Source organism: Aquarana catesbeiana, linkage group LG03 (genome assembly GCF_042186555.1).
Source record: "Aquarana catesbeiana isolate 2022-GZ linkage group LG03, ASM4218655v1, whole genome shotgun sequence".
Classification (NCBI taxonomy): Eukaryota; Metazoa; Chordata; class Amphibia; order Anura; family Ranidae; genus Aquarana; species Aquarana catesbeiana.
This window is the reverse complement of record NC_133326.1, coordinates 577,208,532-577,227,514: the sequence shown is the minus strand read 5'-3', so window position 1 is coordinate 577,227,514 and position 18,983 is coordinate 577,208,532. Positions and strand designations below refer to the sequence as shown.

Here is an 18,983-nt window from a genome sequence, read left to right as displayed (position 1 = left end):
TATCCAGCTATCCCCTACTCTTGCTACCTTCAGGCGATCCCTGAAACCTCATCTCTTCAGGAAAGCCTATCACGTCTCCAACTAATCTTCTACCACTTCAAACAGCTCATTCCCCACAGGTACAACCTTTTGTACCACCTGCCCCACCCTATAAGATTGTAAGCTCTTCTGAGCAGGGCCCTCTTAATCCTCTTGTATTTTATTGTATTATAACTGTATTGTCTCCCTTTTATATTGTAAAGCGCTGCGTAAACTGTTGGCGCTATATAAATCCTGTAAAATAGTAACAATAATAGTTCATCCTCTGTCTTCACTTACCTAAAACATTTTTACATTTGACCGCTGTAGTTTTGACCTTTCTTGTATTGTCTGAGAATAATATAAAATTTAACTGGAATTCCCACTTAATATGGACAGGCTTGCCCCCATACACCCCCCATCCCAAAATACGCTGTGCTGGAATCACCTATCAGCAAAACCGAATTTTGTCATGTGAGGATGGGGGTGACCTTCCAGAAAGTCTGTATTTGCATATCCGTTGGGCAGACTGATGTTATAATATGGGACAAATGTCTGTCGTATATGTCCCAATATTTCTGCTTTAAAGTTTTAGTCTTTCACACTTGTTTAGCTCAGTGTGTCTGAACGCCATCATTATTCACTAGAAAAGAGCAATAAAATGCCGCTCCCTGTGCTAATAAACACCAGAAATTAATTACAAGATCTTCTGAAAACGTTCTTCCCGATGGTTGAAGACTTTGTTGTTTACTTAGCAGTATATCACTACCAAGGAAGTGTCAGAAAACAAATATACAAATGAGAACTGGAGAAAGAAAAATCAGAAATTCAAAAATATTTCTAATGAAAGGAGGCTAGGGCTGAAATGAAGAAAGACCTGATTGGTTGCTAGGGGCAACAGCTCTACTTTTGTTCCCGTACCTGTCCATCCAGAGGTTACAGATGTTGAAAGGTATTGTTGCAACCACTTTATCCATTTTATTTTATTTTGGATCATAAGTGGGCTTGTTGGCATCTTAAAGAAATCAAGTGGTAAGCTCTGGAGAACAGACAGCTGGACACTAATTGGCTGATCAGGGTAAAGTTGGCCATAACCCTAAATAAACCTGATAAAAACATGAGATTTACATATATCACCAAATGTTTGTGGACACCTGACTGTCACACCTAGATGAACTATGGCCGTTAGCATGGAGTTGTCCCTCCTTAGTGGCAAAGTAAACCTTTGCTATTTTGAGAAGACCACCTTTGTGGAAAAATTAACTTTGCCTATTTTGGAAAAGCTTTCCACGAGAGATTGTGGGAATTTGTGCCATTCAACTTAAAAAAAGGTCAGGGACTGATGTTGGACACAAAGTCCTGGCTTGTAGTTCATACCAAAGGTGTTCAGTAGAGTTGAGGTCAAGGCTCTGTGGAGGCCAGTTGAGTTCCTTCTCATTAAACTCATCAAACCATGTCTTTAGGGAGCTGGCTTTGTAAACAGGGAAACAGTCATGCTGGAATAGAAAAGGGTCTTCCCAAAACTGCTGTCACAAGGTAGGAAGAGCACAATTGTCTAATATATTTTTGTATACTGTAACATTAACTAGACCCTTCACTAGACACACCTGAACTCAATGAATTGGATGAATGTCCACAGACGTTTTGAGTATATATCGGAATGCTCCTGATTCTGAGCACTACTTGGAACTGCATGACCTTACCAAAGATCCTTATTTATGTATAAGAGCTTTGGGGAGTCGTTCTCTATGTAGAGCAGGGGTCCTCAAACTTTTTAAACAGGGGGCCAGTTCACTTTCCCTCAAACTGTTGGGGGGCCGGATCAATTTAGCCTGATCAGTGTCCATCAGCGCAGCTGGAACAGTGCCTATCAGCACAGCCACACCTGTGCCCATCAGTGCAGCTTCACCTGTGCCCATCAGCGCAGCCTCACCTGTGCCCATCAGCGCAGCCTCACCTGTGCCCATCAGTGTAGCCTCATCTGTGCAGAACAATGCAGCTTCACCTGTGCACAACAGTGCAGCCACACCCGTGCACAACAATGCAGCCATACCTGTGCACAACCATGCAGTCACACCTGTGCACAACGATGCAGCCACAACAATACAGCAAAAAGCGTGCACAATGATGCAGCCACACCCGTGCACAACAATGCTGCCATACCTGTGCACAACTATGCAGTAGAGGAGCCAAGATCGGGGCCGGCCATGAGGACAGGAAAAACATCAACTAGATCAGGCCAGCCAACCAGCCCCAGACAGCCTCAGGGACAGAATGAACTGATGAGTGTGACCCAGGTGGTGGATGCAGCTCAGAGAGCCTAGGAGATGGCAGCGGGCCGCGAGTATGCACCCGAAGGCGGCCGGATGAGTGGACTGACCGGGAAATAGTAACTGTGATCAAAGCATCCGCCGCAGCTCACTTGGACTCCCCCTCCCCACCAGGCTGAGTAAATTACCTAGGCGGGCCGTGGTTTGAGGACCCCTGATATAGAATGACAATTTCCAACATGTAGGAAAATCTCCATGCGTGAGGTTCCTAATTCTTCTCTCTTCCAAAGTTTCAGGAGTACCATACTTGCCCCAATGTCATTGTTGACTAAAGACTATAACAAATCCAATGCTTATCCTCGTTATGAGAAAACTAGTAAATATCTTACTTCCTGTAAATACCTGCTCATCTATGGCCACCTATGACTTCCACTATGTCTCATTTTATCAACATGCCTAAAACAAGACCTGTTTTTTCCCTATAAGTAACTGAAATCTTTCATTTTCGAGCCAGCACTGGGAGTTTTTTTCAGCAGAATTTAATTGGTCTCTCTGGGTAACTCTGTAAGGTGTCCAAACACATTAAAATGCAAATAAATCATTCTTCCAATTGTGATGATTTTAGAAGAACATTGTAGAATGTGTCTGCATAAGATATGATCCTATATTCATTGTAAGAGTGATTGCGTCACAAGATGCAACGATAAGCAGGATGGGAACTAGAGCCATGTCTGGGGATCAAACTAAAAGTTGTAAATGACCATCCTTCTACAGGTCTGTAATTGCACAAGTAAAATTCCAGTGTGTTGTACCAACAAATAAGATCTTCATATAAGGAAAGGTTCAACTGTTTTTTAGGTAAATTCCCAGAACAACCTACTTCCTATTGGCTGCAACAGCAGTTCAGGTGTTTCCTCAGTTACAGCTAACAGTGGGGAAGGCATTTGTTGCTTTGGTTTAATAAGTGGGGCATAGTAATATGACATTACCCTGAAGCTAACACGTCCATAAAATCCACATTACATTTGTTCTAAGAGATCTAGTTTTACCATAGTAGCTCAGAGCTGATGCCTTGGAGCCATGTGGCATAAACATTGTGAATGAAGTTTCTCAGCATGCTCCATTCATGTGTCTATATATAATAAAAGCCCAGTATACTGATGGCCCACCAGTTCCCTATATCAGTTCCAAAAGCATGTAATAAATACTCAAACGATCACATTAAAATATAAAAATTATACTTTGAAGAAACAAAAGACTGGTACCTTTTCAGGAGCACCAGCTACCTTACCTTGGGCAACATTTTCTTGTACTGATTTGTTTTGCTGCTCTACATTTATCCCAAGGTTTCGCAGCAGTTCTTTGTAGTCCAGAGTGTGTTTTTTGCTTATACAATATCGGTTCCAAAGCCTAAAGAAAAGCATTACAAAACAGCATTCAGTTTAGAACTTAAGTGTCAACCTGGAATCCAGAAACATCCTGAAAGGTTATTTGGCTTTTGTCTAAACTGGCCCTAGAGTAAGCATTATGACTGGTCATTATGGTCAGCACCATATATGAGAGGAGGCCAATAAGTTCTCACCATGATCTAAAGGTACTAAGAATCTGAAATTTTGCAGGTTTATAGGTGGATAACTTAATAATGATTGATAATATGCATGCTGGACAAAGTTGAATAACAAGCCATGATTAGGTTTCTCTATCTTCAAGGGAAATCTGCCCAAATAATCCATGAAGAGATGTCAGCTGTGTAGGGAGAGTATTGTCCATCATATGAGACTGTCAAACAATGGAAACGAGAATTCAAGTGTGGTCGCACAAATATACAGGATGACCCAAGGGAAGGTCGTCTGTCAACTGCCACAGAACCAAGTGCAGTGGTGAAAGTTGAGCAGCTAGTGCTTAAAGACAGACGTATTCATTTCTTAGCTAGGGAGGTGAACATTAGTAGGGGGTCAGTTTACAACATATTACATAACATCTTACACATGAGCAAAGTGGCTGCATGTTGGGTTCCCAGGTTACTAACACCTTTCCAAAAACATCAAGGAGTGGAATGTGCACAAAGCATTTTGGACCTGTACCAACTGCCACTTTTGTTCACGATTGTGGCCATGAATCTCTGCCCCATCCACCTTACGCACCTTACCTGGCCCCATCAGACTTCTTTCTGTATCCAAATCTGCAGAAACATTTACGGGAAAGACGTTTCCACAATGATGAGGCAATCATTACTGAGGTTGATAGCTGGTTTTCCTCCAAATCTGCATACTTCTACGCAGATAGTATTAAAGGTCTGTTCCACAGATGTGAGAAGTGTGTAACCATAAGAGGTGGATATGTAGAGAAGGAAGTGTCAGTGGACTACATTTCAGATCCCTAACACATCTGGATCTTGGTGAGGGTAAGAACTTATTGGCCTCCCCTCGTAAATAAAAAAATAAACAATTATATGCATCATGAAGATTTGCCATTATTAACCACTTCACATCCGTCGTCCTGGGCTTCCCGGCCGTCTGGGGGGCCCCCACCGCGTTACTTGGGAGCCGATGCACGTGCCCGAAGGCCGCAATGTCCGCCGGGCACCCGCGATTGCCTGTTAACCGAGCAGGACAGTGGATCTGTGTGTGTAAACACACAGATCCACGTCCTGTCAGGTGAGAAGAGACCGATCATGTGTTCCCAGTACAGAGGAACACCGATCGTTCTCCTCCCCTGGTGAGTCCCCTCCCCCTACAGTTAGAATCATTCCCTAGGTAACACAGTTAACCCCTTCACCGACCCCTACTGTTAACCCCTTCACTGCCAGTGACATTTATACAGTAATCAATGCATTTGTATAGCACTGATCGCTGTATAAATGTGAATGTTTCCAAAATGGTGTCAAAAGTGTCCGATCTGTCTGTCGCAATGTCACAGTCACGATAAAAATTGCAGATCGCCGCCATTACTAGTAAAGAAAAAAAAATAATAAAAATGCCATAAACTATCCCCTATTTTGTAGAGGCTATAACTTTTATGCAAACCAATAAATATACGCTTATTGCGATTTTTTTTACCAAAAATATGTAGAAGAATATATATCAGCCTAAACTGAGGAAAATTTTTTTTTTTTTTAATTGGGATATTTATTATAGCAAAAAGTTAAAAATATATTTTTTTTTTCAAACTTGTCGCTCTTTTGTTTATAGCGCAAAAAATAAAAACCGCAGAGATGATCAAATACCACCAAAAGAAAGCTCTATTTGTGGGGAAAAAATTATAAAAATGTAATTTGGTTACCATGTAGCACGTCCGCGCAATTGTCATTCAAAGTGCGACAGTGCTGAAAACTGAAAATTGGCTTGGGCAGGAAGGTGGTGAAAATGCCCTGTATTGAAGTGGTTAAATGGTACTTAAAAAAAAAATCTGTTTTTCAAGCATTAGTTGGCGATAGAATGTTCAGTGAAAAACAAAATGTGCAGAGTTTGCCAACTCATAGCTACCAGTCAAAAACCATCTAACATCATTAAACTATGAAATGGTGATAATGAATTGTGTTTTGTAGCCACAGGAATGGATTTCAACTGGACAACAGTGTGAATTGGGCTTAGTGCTGAAGTCATCAAAAATTGCTTTAAAATAAATCATAATAACTTGCAATATGTGCTCATTGAAAATACACATTATACTTTCCTTTTAGCAAACAGCAAGATATGGCTACTTAAAACTGGAACATCAGCCAAAACCTTTTTTTCAATTTTGGATCCATTTTTGGATATTTTGGGTTAGTTTTCTATGTTAGCTCACTAGGGAGATTTATCTAGCTCAGTGATTACAGTGGGGAGAGAAATCTCTTTAAAAGGGAAAAGAAAAAGCAATAAAACCCTGCCAGACGTCTAACCTTTCTCTACATTTGGCTAAAGCTTCTTTTTAACATTAATATGTTTATCTGTGAGTGGCTGTACATGGCTGTATTTGGTTAAACACCTACATGCATTTTTGAAATGGGAATAAGGGACACCTATCAGCAAAAGTATGCACGCATAGGACACACCCCTTGCCACCCCTCCTCAAAAGAAAATTGTACAAAAATACAAGATTTGTTAAACCCAGAAGTTTTTTACCACTAATATTCCTTTATATTGGCTTTTGGAATTTACAAATGCAGCAATTTAGAAATCAGATGGAAGGTTTAGTGCTGGAAAACACTTTTGGATAGATAAAAAGTGCATTTTATATACAACTATATAGATCATATCAAAATGAGGGACAAATGAGGAGGAATGAGGGACAGAGGGACATTGCTCCAAATCTGGGACAGTCCCTTGAAATCAGGGACAGTGGGGAGCTATGTAGTAGGGTGTTTCTCCTTGATCATGCCACTGAATGCATGAGCGGTTAAACGCAGATGCAGCTCAGGCCTCCCCTGTTCCCCTTACCATTAGTGACTTCACAGATCACCTACCCCTGCTCTTCGCTCCAGCTGTGACTCAGCAGCTCACCCCCCCCCCCCTTCTCCCTGCTCTCAGCAGAGCCTCAGCAGCACAGCTGCCCCTGCTCCCCTCTTCAGAAGTGACTTAGCAACTCAGCTCAGCCTGCTCCAAGCAGTGACTCAGCAGCTCAGGTTCCTCTGTTCCCCTCACCAGCAGTGGCTCAGCTCTCTTTTCTCTTCCCTACCAGCAGTGACTCAGCAGCTCAGCTCTCCCTGCTCTCTCCTTCTAGCACAACAATTTCAGTTCCCCTCACCCAGCAGTGACACAGCAGTTCAGCTCCCCCCGCTTACCCCTCTATCGGTGACTCAGAAGCTCAATTCACTCTGCTCCCCCCTCCATTTAGTGATCCAGAAGGTCGGGTCATGCTGCTCCCCCCTCCCAGCAGTAGACTAAAGCTGTCCATACATTATACAATTTTCTTGTACAATTGTCCTTTAACTATACCACAACCATATAATATGAGGTCAAACCTAAACACTTTCAATTTGTATGCAATCAGGCAGGTCCTTGCACTACATAGTTGGAGGTAAATTAAAAAAGAAAATTGTATATGGTATGGCCAGCTTTATAACCTGTAATGTAAACACAAAGTAGGAACCTGGGAGGGGAGAGCAGTGAGATTGGAGAGAGCTGACTTGGATGACTTCAGAACTGCTGCTGTGAAATTTGAGGATGAATTGCTCAACAATGCATCAGCTACAGAGGTTAATGAGAGCTTATTCACTGTTTGCTAAGAACATGTACATATTTGAATGTCCATAGACTGGCCACGGTTACACTTTAGAGTATGTTCTTTTATTTTTGATGAACACATCCCTTTCATTTTTACATTTCTATTTCAGTGGTCATATATTTTCTTTATCGCCTTACATGCGAGCATTTTTTTATTACAGTCATGAAAAGTTACGGCGCTGATACTTTTCACTGCTCTTTTTATTTGTGCTGCACATCGAATGCACCAGCTTGTTCTACAGCCCTACTGCTCAAGGGAGGACAGCTGCGATGCAGTGAATTGTCACCCCCCCAGCTTCACTCGCCCAGCACTCCTGGTCTCTCCTTTTAAATCCTTTTCCTTGTGTCTTAGCAGTTTAATTGAAAACCGTGCAGCCGTTTTATAATTTACTGCTTATGTGATTCTGGAATGGATACAAATTCAATTTAAGGATCTAAGCTGTTTTTCTGATCGTAGTGAAAAACGCTGGGTTTACTGTGAAATAAAACACTGCGCCGGGTTATTGCCTTCCTAATTTCATTATGCCAGCGGGATTTTGGGCTGGAGAATGGGGAGCTGTAAGACAGATTTCAGAATCTTTTATTATTGAATTAACTTATATAGTTTTATTCAGTAGGAGGAAAGAGGTCATGTTCCATTATTGACAGGACATCGCCCATTACACAGTATTGTCACATTTAAAGGAAAGCTATAATCTGTTTGCTTTTCAGATATATACACTGTATGTGATTGTGGTAATCTAAAAGGGATTATATAATATTTTCAATATTTTTTAGATATACAAATTAGAGATCAGCAAGACGTAACTAACTCATTTTATTAATGTGTGGTATTCCTGAAAAAAAACGAAAAAAAAAAACCTTGCTTCTATGTAAAATTTGAAATTCCATAAGTTAATGGGGGTAACCATATTTGCTGAGTATATAAGCAGGCTCTGGTTCCTGCTTTGAAGTACAATACAGTTGTTGCGCTCTACTGCTCCCTCCCCCAATGCAAGTCTATTGCCGCATACACACGGTCAGAATTTCCAACAACAAATGTTCGATGTGAGCTTGTTGTCGGAAATTCCGACCATGTGTAGGCTCCATCAGACATCTGTTGTCGGAATTTCCGACAACAAAAATTTGAGAGCTGGTTCTCAAATTTTCCGACAACAAAATCCAATGTCGTAAATTCCGATCGTGTGTACACAATTCCAACGCACAAAATTCCACGCATGCTCGGAATCAAGCAGAAGAGCCACACTGGCTATTGAACTTCATTTTTTTCAGCTCGTCGTACGTGTTGTACGTCACCGCGTTCTTGACGTTTGGAATTTCCAACAACATTTGTGCGACCGTGTGTATGCAAGACAAGTTTAAGCCAACATCCATCGGAAATAAATCCAGGATTTTGTTGTCGGAATGTCCGATCGTGTGTACGCGGCATAAGAATTTGGTGAATCACTGAAAACAAAGTATTTGCAGCGTGACTGTGACCCAGAACTGCTTGGTGTGCCGCTCAGGCTCTGTAATGCAGGGTGTAAGTCTCAAGCATCCACCGCTGGGAGTGCCGGCACGGGAGGGAGCTCGTCCCAGCTCCTGTGATCACTTAAGACAAAGAAAGGTCTCCCTGCGGCCGCACATTCGTGCTGTCCCTTGGATGAATTTATGGGTGAGTAGTTAGTTTTGTATAGCGAGGTAACATCGGAGGTCAGTTTAATACCCAAATAAGAAAGGGACGACTGTTGCCACGAGAAGGAGAATTGGGATTTGATACTTTGGAGTGTCGAGGTTGACAAGTTGACATTCAGCGCCTATGATTTATCCTGATTGACTAACAGGCCAGAAATTTTTCCGAATCGGTTTAATAGGGACAGAAGATTTGGTATTGAGGTATGGGGGAACGTGATAAACAGCAGGAGCTTGACAAATTTCAATTAAGAAAGGAGTTGGGCAGAAAAAAAGTTGGCAGAACAATGAGTGCAACCAATCAGCTGCAGTCTCGTGATAAAATAGCCAGCATCAGGAGATTCGCCTATTCACACTGTCTAGCATGGATGGATGAATCTATTGATTCACTCATAAAGAGGTGTATGGCCAGCTTAACTCTCACTCCACTACTGTATAGCTACAGTATGTCAACCAGGCCAAATTTCAAACATGTGTTCCTCTCTTCATCTCCATTATATGGGGAGGCAGGGGGATTAGTAGTTTACAGAAAGTAGATAAAATTGTTTGTGCTTAGCAAAAAAATAATAAAGTAAACCTTTTTTTTTAAATACTGTTTTTATCATTTTGTATCATTTATTGCATATTAGCACTACTGTCTCCTTGCAACTACTTCCTGTCTACCATCCAAAGAACAGGCCGCACACCGAAGACGTTCAAATTCCAATCAAAGTTTATTGCACTGATTGTACAGCACTCACTCCCAGCCAAAGCCATGCCCCCAACATGTCTCACCCACAGTAATCAGGTTTAAGGCTTGCTGTGGCTAAAACATGTTGGGGGCATGGCTTTGGGTGTGTTGTCAATGCAATAAACCTTGGCTGGAGGTGAATGCCTTTAGTGTGCATGATTGGATAGTGGACTACAGTAGAGCAAGAGTGCACTCCAGGGCCCTGGCACCCAGCTGACTGCAGGAAACTAAGGCGGATACAGGCTGGCCTGTGAGTGGTGAAAGGGGTTGGGTACTTCCTGTCTACACAGACTCCATTAACCACTTGCCGACCGCCTAACGCAGATATACTGCGGCAGAATGGCACGGGCAGCAAAATCACCCCCGGTGTCCGAGGTGGTCAGCTTTGTTAGGGGAGCGATCCAGGCAGAGTGGGAGACCACTCATTCGTGGCCACCCCCTCGCGATCGTTCCAAACAAATGAGGTTTTTCCTATGCTGCTGTATAGTAAACAGCGGCAGAGGAAGTGATGTCATCTCTCCTCGGCTCTGTATTTTCCGTTCCGGCGCCAAGGAGAGAAGACATCCGAGTAAGTGCACAACACACACACACACACAGTAAAACACACCAGGCACACTTTACACCCCCCATCACCCCCTGATCACCCCCCAATCACATTCCCCCCCCCCCCCGCCGTCTCAGTGACACCAAGCAGTTTTTTGTTTTTTTTCTGATTACTGCATTGGTGTCAGTTTGTGACAGTTAGTGTGGTAGGGCAGTTAGGGTTAGCCCCCTTTAAGTCCAGGGTACCCCCCTAACCCCCCATAATAAAGTTTTAACCCTTTATCATCCCCCGTCGTCAGTGTCACTAAGCGATCGTTTCTCTGATCGCTGTATTAGTGTCACTGGTGACGCTAGTTAGGGAGGTAAATATTTAGGTTCGCTGTCAGTGTTTTATAGCGTCAGGGACCCCTATATATTACCTAATAAAGGTTTTAACCCCTTGATTGCCCCCTAGTTAACTCTTTCACCAGTGATCACCGTATAACTGTTATGGGTGACGCTGGTTAGTTAGTTTATTTTTTATAGTGTCAGGGCACCCGCCGTTTATTACCTAATAAAGGTTTAGCCCCCTGATCGCTCGGCGGTGATATAAGTTAGGTTTTAGGGTCAGATAGGGTCTGCGTCACCCCAGGCAGCGTCAGGTTAGCGTCAGTACCGCTAACACCCATGCACGCACCATACACCTCCCTTAGTGGTATAGTATCTGAACGGATCAATATCTGATCCAATCAGATCTATACTAGCGTCCCCAGCAGTTTAGGGTTCCCAAAAACGCAGTGTTAGCAGGATCAGCCCAGATACCTGCTAGCACCTGCGTTTTGCCCCTCCGCCCTGCCCAGCCCACCCAAGTGCAGTATCGATCGATCACTGTCACTTACAAAACACTAAACGCATAACTGCAGCGTTCGCAGAGTCAGGCCTGATCCCTGCGATCGCTAACAGTTTTTTTGGTAGCGTTTTGGTGAACTGGCAAGCACCAGCCCCAGGCAGCATTAGGTTAGTGCCAGTAGCGATAACACCCATGCACGCACCGTACACCTCCCTTAGTGGTATACTATCTGAACGGATCAATATCTGATCCGATCAGATCTATACTAGCGTCCCCAGCAGTTTAGGGTTCCCAAAAACACAGTGTTAGCGGGATCAGCCCAGATACCTGCTAGCACCTGCATTTTTCCCCTCCGCCCAGCCCAGCCCACCCAAGTGCAGTATTGATCGATCACTGTCACTTACAAAACAATAAACACATAACTGCAGCTTTCGCAGAGTCAGGCCTGATCCCTGCGATCGCTAACAGTTTTTTTGGTAGCGTTTTGGTGAACTGGCAAGCACCAGCGGCCTAGTACACCCCGGTCGTAGTCAAACCAGCACTGCAGTAACACTTGGTGACGTGGCGAGTCCCATAAGTGCAGTTCAAGCTGGTGAGGTGGCAAGCACAAGTAGTGTCCCGCTGCCACCAAGAAGAAGACAAACACAGGCCCGTCGTGCCCATAATGCCCTTCCTGCTGCATTCGCCAATCCTAATTGGGAACCCACTGCTTCTGCAGCACCCGTATTTCCCCCATTCACATCCCCAACCAAATGCAGTCGGCTGCATGAGAGGCATTTTCTTTATGTCCTCCCGAGTACCCCTACCCAACGAAACCCCCCAAAAAAGATGTCATGTCTGCAGCAAGCTCAGATATAGACATGACACCCGCTATTATTGTCCCTCCTGTCCTGACAATCCTGGTCTTTGCATTGGGGAATGTCTTGAACGCTACCATGCACTAGCTGAGTATTAGCGTAGGGTACAGCATTGCACAGAGTAGGCACACTTTCACAGGGTCTCCCAAGATGCCATCGCATTTTAAGAGACCCGAACCTGGAACCGGTTACAGTTATAAAAGTTACAGTTACAAAAAAAAAGTGTAAAAAAAAAACCACAAAAAATATATAAAAATAATTAAAATAAAAAAGTTGTCGTTTTATTGTTCTCTCTCTCTCTATTCTCTGTCTATTGTTCTGCTCTTTTTTACTGTATTCTATTCTGCAATGTTTTATTGTTATTATGTTTTATCATGTTTGCTTTTCAGGTATGCAATTTTTTATACTTTACTGTTTACTGTGTTTTATTGTTAACCATTTTTTTGTTTTCAGGTGCGCCATTCAGCTGCAGCGCGGATTTATTTATCTTGACAGCAACAGCGTTTGCTCCCACGATATATAAAGCCGTGACTCCAGCAGAGGTGATATATGCCAAGGCATGGGGGCAGCAGGGGCGGAGGAGTGATTTGCTCCTAACTTTTGGGGCGGATGCCCCCATGCTTCGGCATATATAAATGGTGCATGTATGCCCATCATTAGAAGTGGGTGGATGAAGGGAGGTATTCTAATGGTGGGCCCCCGAGCGGGGTTTTTAGGCAGCTAACCATAGATATGAACAAGGCATTAAATAAAATATTATATTAAAGTGCTTTATTGAAGGGTAATGAATGAATGTAACATATAAATATAAATTGGGAGCTCCAGTGGGAAAATACCCATACCAAATACATATAATAGCAAACATAGGTTATACACAGCATATGATAAGGCTATTGCATAACAATCCTGACGCGTTTCGACCCATGAATTTTGGGGTCTCTTCAGAGGATGAGTTTGCTACAAAAAAGAAGAAAAATTTATAACAGTATGTCCAGCTTATTTAAAAGAATTACAGCATAGGCAAGTTTGTTTAGCAACACTTTGCACATAATTACCACTGAGTTTGGATGTACCCCTCGATCAGAGCCTCCCCACACAGCAGCCAGACCATCCAGTGTGCCCGCACGTAGCAGTACCCCAGGAAGAAGGGGGAACAGGAATCCACTTGATATGGCTTGCAAGGAGTCACACGTATAATTGCCCCCCTACCAACACACCACTGGGGGGTGGGGCCGGAACCTACGAAAATTGTCGGAGCGTTAGCTCCTGAATATACCCATATAGGTTAGTAGTTAGATTTAACTATTGGGCGGTCAGAAAGTATTGTAATAATCTATTGCAACTTGAATTGATCATGTGAAGGATAATAGAATGAGTGGAGTGACTATATTGGTATAACCAATATAGAATATGTCAGGGATGACCTTGTCCTTAAATGCTGACAATGGCAGTGATAGGAAGAGAAGTGAAGGATGTGCACAGTGAATGTGATGTGTGAATTTGAGAAAAAAGTGCATGATATTGCCAAGTATCTAAGTCTACGGCATCCAAAGCTAGTGTGCACAAAAATCAAAATTAAATATAAGTAAAATATTATTCTATGGGGTCTGACAAAGCATTGATAATCAGAGGTATCATAAGTTCTTACTCACTCCTACTGTTGAGGAAAAGAGTCTGGCCGTCCAAGGAGGAAGTGGAGGGATCACACCCAAATCCACCCTCATTAAATAGTGTCCTTAATTAGTACTGAAATTAACAACAGGTATCGTTTCTTCCGCCCCTTAACCCCGGAGTGTAGAGGGAGACTATGGCCGCCATTGGCAGGCCTCGTGTGGCTCCCTCGGCATCCATCAAGGCGAAGCCCCGACATCTGTCGTCACCTTCGCCGTAAAATACGTGACACCATGAGGCCGCACGCACATGCGACCCGCACATGCGCGCACACCGCACGCAATGTCCGAAGGTGATGAGGGATGCCGCCGGCAGGGTAATCACACCCGTGGGCGGCCAACCCGGGAATCCGGGCATCCACGGGGAGAGACAAGGGGAGCGCAGGTAACTGAGCTCCCCACCCTGCCGGGAAGACACATCAGGGAACGTGATCCCCGACCCAGGGAGCATGCGACAGTGCAGGCATCACAGGGGCCCCGATGGCGCAAGCTGCAAGCGGGGAGGCGCCGATCGAGAGGCACACAAACGAGCTCACATATGCGATTTGTGAAAAACAACAGATGACAAAAGTTTTCTACATAATTACTTGTTAATAATACAAGGTAAAACATTAGAAACTGCGCACTGACAATTCTAACAATATTCCCAAAAGTATGCAAGAACCACAGCCACCTAGAAATGGCAACATAATTTCAACGTTTAAATAGATTTGTTTGAAAGGACATAACTCTCAAATACACAGAAATATCTCCCAGATACACAAAATAGTATAACAACCCAGATAAGGAAATTTGCATCGGATCCAATGGATCCCTCATTGCTATCTGGGATCTGGGAGATATTTCTGTGTATTTGAGAGTTATGTCCTTTCAAACAAATCTATTTAAACGTTGAAATTATGTTGCCATTTCTAGGTGGCTGTGGTTCTTGCATACTTTTGGGAATATTGTTAGAATTGTCAGTGCGCAGTTTCTAATGTTTTACCTTGTATTATTAACAAGTAATTATGTAGAAAACTTTTGTCATCTGTTGTTTTTCACAAATCGCATATGTGAGCTCGTTTGTGTGCCTCTCGATCGGCGCCTCCCCGCTTGCAGCTTGCGCCATCGGGGCCCCTGTGATGCCTGCACTGTCGCATGCTCCCTGGGTCGGGGATCACGTTCCCTGATGTGTCTTCCCGGCAGGGTGGGGAGCTCAGTTACCTGCGCTCCCCTTGTCTCTCCCCGTGGATGCCCGGATTCCCGGGTTGGCCGCCCACGGGTGTGATTACCCTGCCGGCGGCATCCCTCATCACCTTCGGACATTGCGTGCGGTGTGCGCGCATGTGCGGGTCGCATGTGCGTGCGGCCTCATGGTGTCACGTATTTTACGGCGAAGGTGACGACAGATGTCGGGGCTTCGCCTTGATGGATGCCGAGGGAGCCACACGAGGCCTGCCAATGGCGGCCATAGTCTCCCTCTACACTCCGGGGTTAAGGGGCGGAAGAAACGATACCTGTTGTTAATTTCAGTACTAATTAAGGACACTATTTAATGAGGGTGGATTTGGGTGTGATCCCTCCACTTCCTCCTTGGACGGCCAGACTCTTTTCCTCAACAGTAGGAGTGAGTAAGAACTTATGATACCTCTGATTATCAATGCTTTGTCAGACCCCATAGAATAATATTTTACTTATATTTAATTTTGATTTTTGTGCACACTAGCTTTGGATGCCGTAGACTTAGATACTTGGCAATATCATGCACTTTTTCCTCAAATTCACACATCACATTCACTGTGCACATCCTTCACTTCTCTTCCTATCACTGCCATTGTCAGCATTTAAGGACAAGGTCATCCCTGACATATTCTATATTGGTTATACCAATATAGTCACTCCACTCATTCTATTATCCTTCACATGATCAATTCAAGTTGCAATAGATTATTACAATACTTTCTGACCGCCCAATAGTTAAATCTAACTACTAACCTATATGGGTATATTCAGGAGCTAACGCTCCGACAATTTTCGTAGGTTCCGGCCCCACCCCCCAGTGGTGTGTTGGTAGGGGGGCAATTATACGTGTGACTCCTTGCAAGCCATATCAAGTGGATTCCTGTTCCCCCTTCTTCCTGGGGTACTGCTACGTGCGGGCACACTGGATGGTCTGGCTGCTGTGTGGGGAGGCTCTAATCGAGGGGTACATCCAAACTCAGTGGTAATTATGTGCAAAGTGTTGCTAAACAAACTTGCCTATGCTGTAATTCTTTTAAATAAGCTGGACATACTGTTATAAATTTTTCTTCTTTTTTGTAGCAAACTCATCCTCTGAAGAGACCCCAAAATTCATGGGTCGAAACGCGTCAGGATTGTTATGCAATAGCCTTATCATATGCTGTGTATAACCTATGTTTGCTATTATATGTATTTGGTATGGGTATTTTCCCACTGGAGCTCCCAATTTATATTTATATGTTACATTCATTCATTACCCTTCAATAAAGCACTTTAATATAATATTTTATTTAATGCCTTGTTCATATCTATGGTTAGCTGCCTAAAAACCCCGCTCGGGGGACCTTTTTCCATTTTTTTGTCCATATTGGGGTGAGCAGCATTGACTCCTTAATGTGTCTTCCCTCTTTTGCTATTCTAATGGTGGGCATACCCACCAATCAATGTCTTTTTTTCGTTCAGCCCACAGGCTGCATGAAAAAAAAGATTACAATATATGCCCAACAAGTACCAGCAACATACTGGTATGTTGCTGGACTTTGAGTGGTTATACCAGAATGATGCCTGCAGGTTTAGGTATCATCTTGGTATCATTCTTTTCAGCCAGTGGTCGGCTTTCATGTAAAAGCAATCCTAGCGGCTAATTAGCCTCTAGACTGCTTTTACAAGCAGTGGGAGGGAATGCCGCCCCCCCCTCCCAACGTCTTCCATGTTTTTCTCTGGCTCTCCTGTCCCAACAGGGAACCTGAGAATGCAGCCGGTGATTCTGCCAGCTGACCATAGAGTTGATCAGAGACCAGAATGGCTCCAAACATCTCTATGGCCTAAAAAACTGGAAGCTACGAGCATTTCATGACTTAAATTTCGCCGGATGTAAACAGCGCCATTGGGAAATTGGGAAAGCATTTTATCACACTGATCTTGGTGTGGTCAGATGCTTTGAGGGCAGAGGAGAGATCTAGGGTCTAATAAACCCCATTTTTTTTAAAAAGAGTACCTGTCACTACCTATTGCTGTCATAGGGGATATTTACATTCCCTGACATAATAATAAAAATGATAAAAACAGTTTAAAAATAATAAAAATAAGATAAAAAAGCAAAAAAAATAATAAAGAAAAAAAAAAAAAAAAAAAAGCACCCCTGTCCCCCCCTGCTCTAGCGCAAAGGCGAACGCAAGCGTTGGTCTGGCGTCAAATGTAAACAGCAATTGTACCATGCATGTGAGGTATCACCGTGAAGGTCAGATCGAGGGCAGTCATTTTAGCAGTAGACCTCCTCTGTAAATCTAAAGTGGTAACCTGTAAAGGCTTTTAAAGGCTTTTAAAAATGTATGTAGTTTGTCGCCACTGCACGTTTGTGCGCAATTTTAAAGTATGTCATGTTTGGTATCCATGTACTCGGCCTAAGATCATCTTTTTTATTTCAACAAACATTTGGGCAATATAGTGTGTTTTAGTGCATTAAAATTTAAAAAAGTGTGTTTTTTCCCCAAAAAATGCGTTTGAAAAATCGCTGCGCAAATACTGTGTTAGAAAAAAAAATGAAACACCCACCATTTTAATCTGTAGGGCCTTTGCTTTAAAAAAAATATATAATGTTCGGGGGTTCAAAGTAATTTTCTTGCAAAAAAATGTTTTTTTTTCATGTAAACAAATAGTGTCAGAAAGGGCTTTGTCTTCAAGTGGTTAGAAGAGTAGGTGATGTGTGACATAAGCTTCTAAATGTTGTGCATAAAATGCCAAGACAGTTCAAAACCCCGGTGCTTGGTTTTCGGGGCCCCGTACGCAGCTAGGCTCCCAAAAAGTCCCACACATGTGGTATCTCCATACTCAGGAGAAGCAGCCGAATGTATTTTGGGGTGTAATTTCACATATTCCCATGGCGTGTTTGAGCAATATATCATTTAGTGACAACTTTGTGCAAGAAAAAATAAAAAGTTTGTCATTTTCCCGCAACTTGTGGCAAAATATAAAATATTCCATGGACTCGACATGCCTCTCAGCAAATAGCTTGGGGTGTCTACTTTCCACAATGGGGTCATTTGGGGGGGGGGGGGGGGGTTGAACTGTCCTGGCATTTTATGGCCTTCAAAACTGTGATAGGTAGTGAGGAGTGAAATCAAAAATTTACGCCCTTAGAAATCCTGAAGGCGGTGATTGGTTTTCGGGGCCCCGTACGCGGCTAGGCTCCCAAAAAGTCCCACACATGTGGTATCCCCATACTCAGGAGAAGCAGCTAAATGTATTTTGGGGTGCAATTCCACATATGCCCATGGCCTGTGTGAACGATATATCATTTAGTGACAACTTTTTGTAATTTTTTATTTTTTTTTCATTATTCAATCACTTGGGACGAAAAAAATAATATTCAATGGGCTCAACATGCCTCTCAGCAATTTCCTTGGGGTGTCTACTTTCCAAAATGGGGTCATTGGGGGGGGGGGGTTGTACTGCCCTGCCATTTTAGCACCTCAAGAAATGAGATAGGCAGTCATAAACTAAAAGCTGTGTAAATTCCAAAAAATGTACCCTAGTTTGTAGACGCTATAACCTTTGCGCAAACCAATAAATATACGCTTTTTGACATTTTTTTCTACCAAAGACATGTGGCTGAATACATTTTGGACTAAATGTATGACTAAAATTGAGTTTATTGTATTTTTTTTATAACAAAAAGTAGAAAATATCTTTTTTTTTTTTAATTTTTGGTCTTTTTCCGTTTATAGCGCAAAAAATAAAAACCACAGAGGTGATCAAATAGCATCAAAAGAAAGCTCTATTTGTGGGAACAAAAGGATGCAAATTTCGCTTGGGTACAGCATTGCATGACCGCGCAATTAGCATTTAAAGCGACGCAGTGCCAAATTGTAAACAGTGCTCTGGTCAGGAAGGGGGTAAATCCTTCCGGGGCTGAAGTGGTTAATGGCTGCAAGTGTGCGCTAACATGGCTGCTTGCAGTCTCCATTGA

The 18,983-nt window shown here is 43.0% G+C and overlaps 1 protein-coding gene across 1 annotated transcript in view; it reads right to left on the bottom strand.

Moving 5' to 3' along the window:
• The window catches only part of EFCAB6 (EF-hand calcium binding domain 6), a 309,070-nt gene that overhangs the window by 196,210 nt on the left and 93,877 nt on the right, over positions 1-18,983 (bottom strand). The window contains exon 8 of the mRNA XM_073621947.1: positions 3,580-3,698. Coding sequence (XP_073478048.1) covers positions 3,580-3,698 — 119 coding nt within the window. The remainder of the gene's footprint in view (positions 1-3,579; positions 3,699-18,983) is intronic.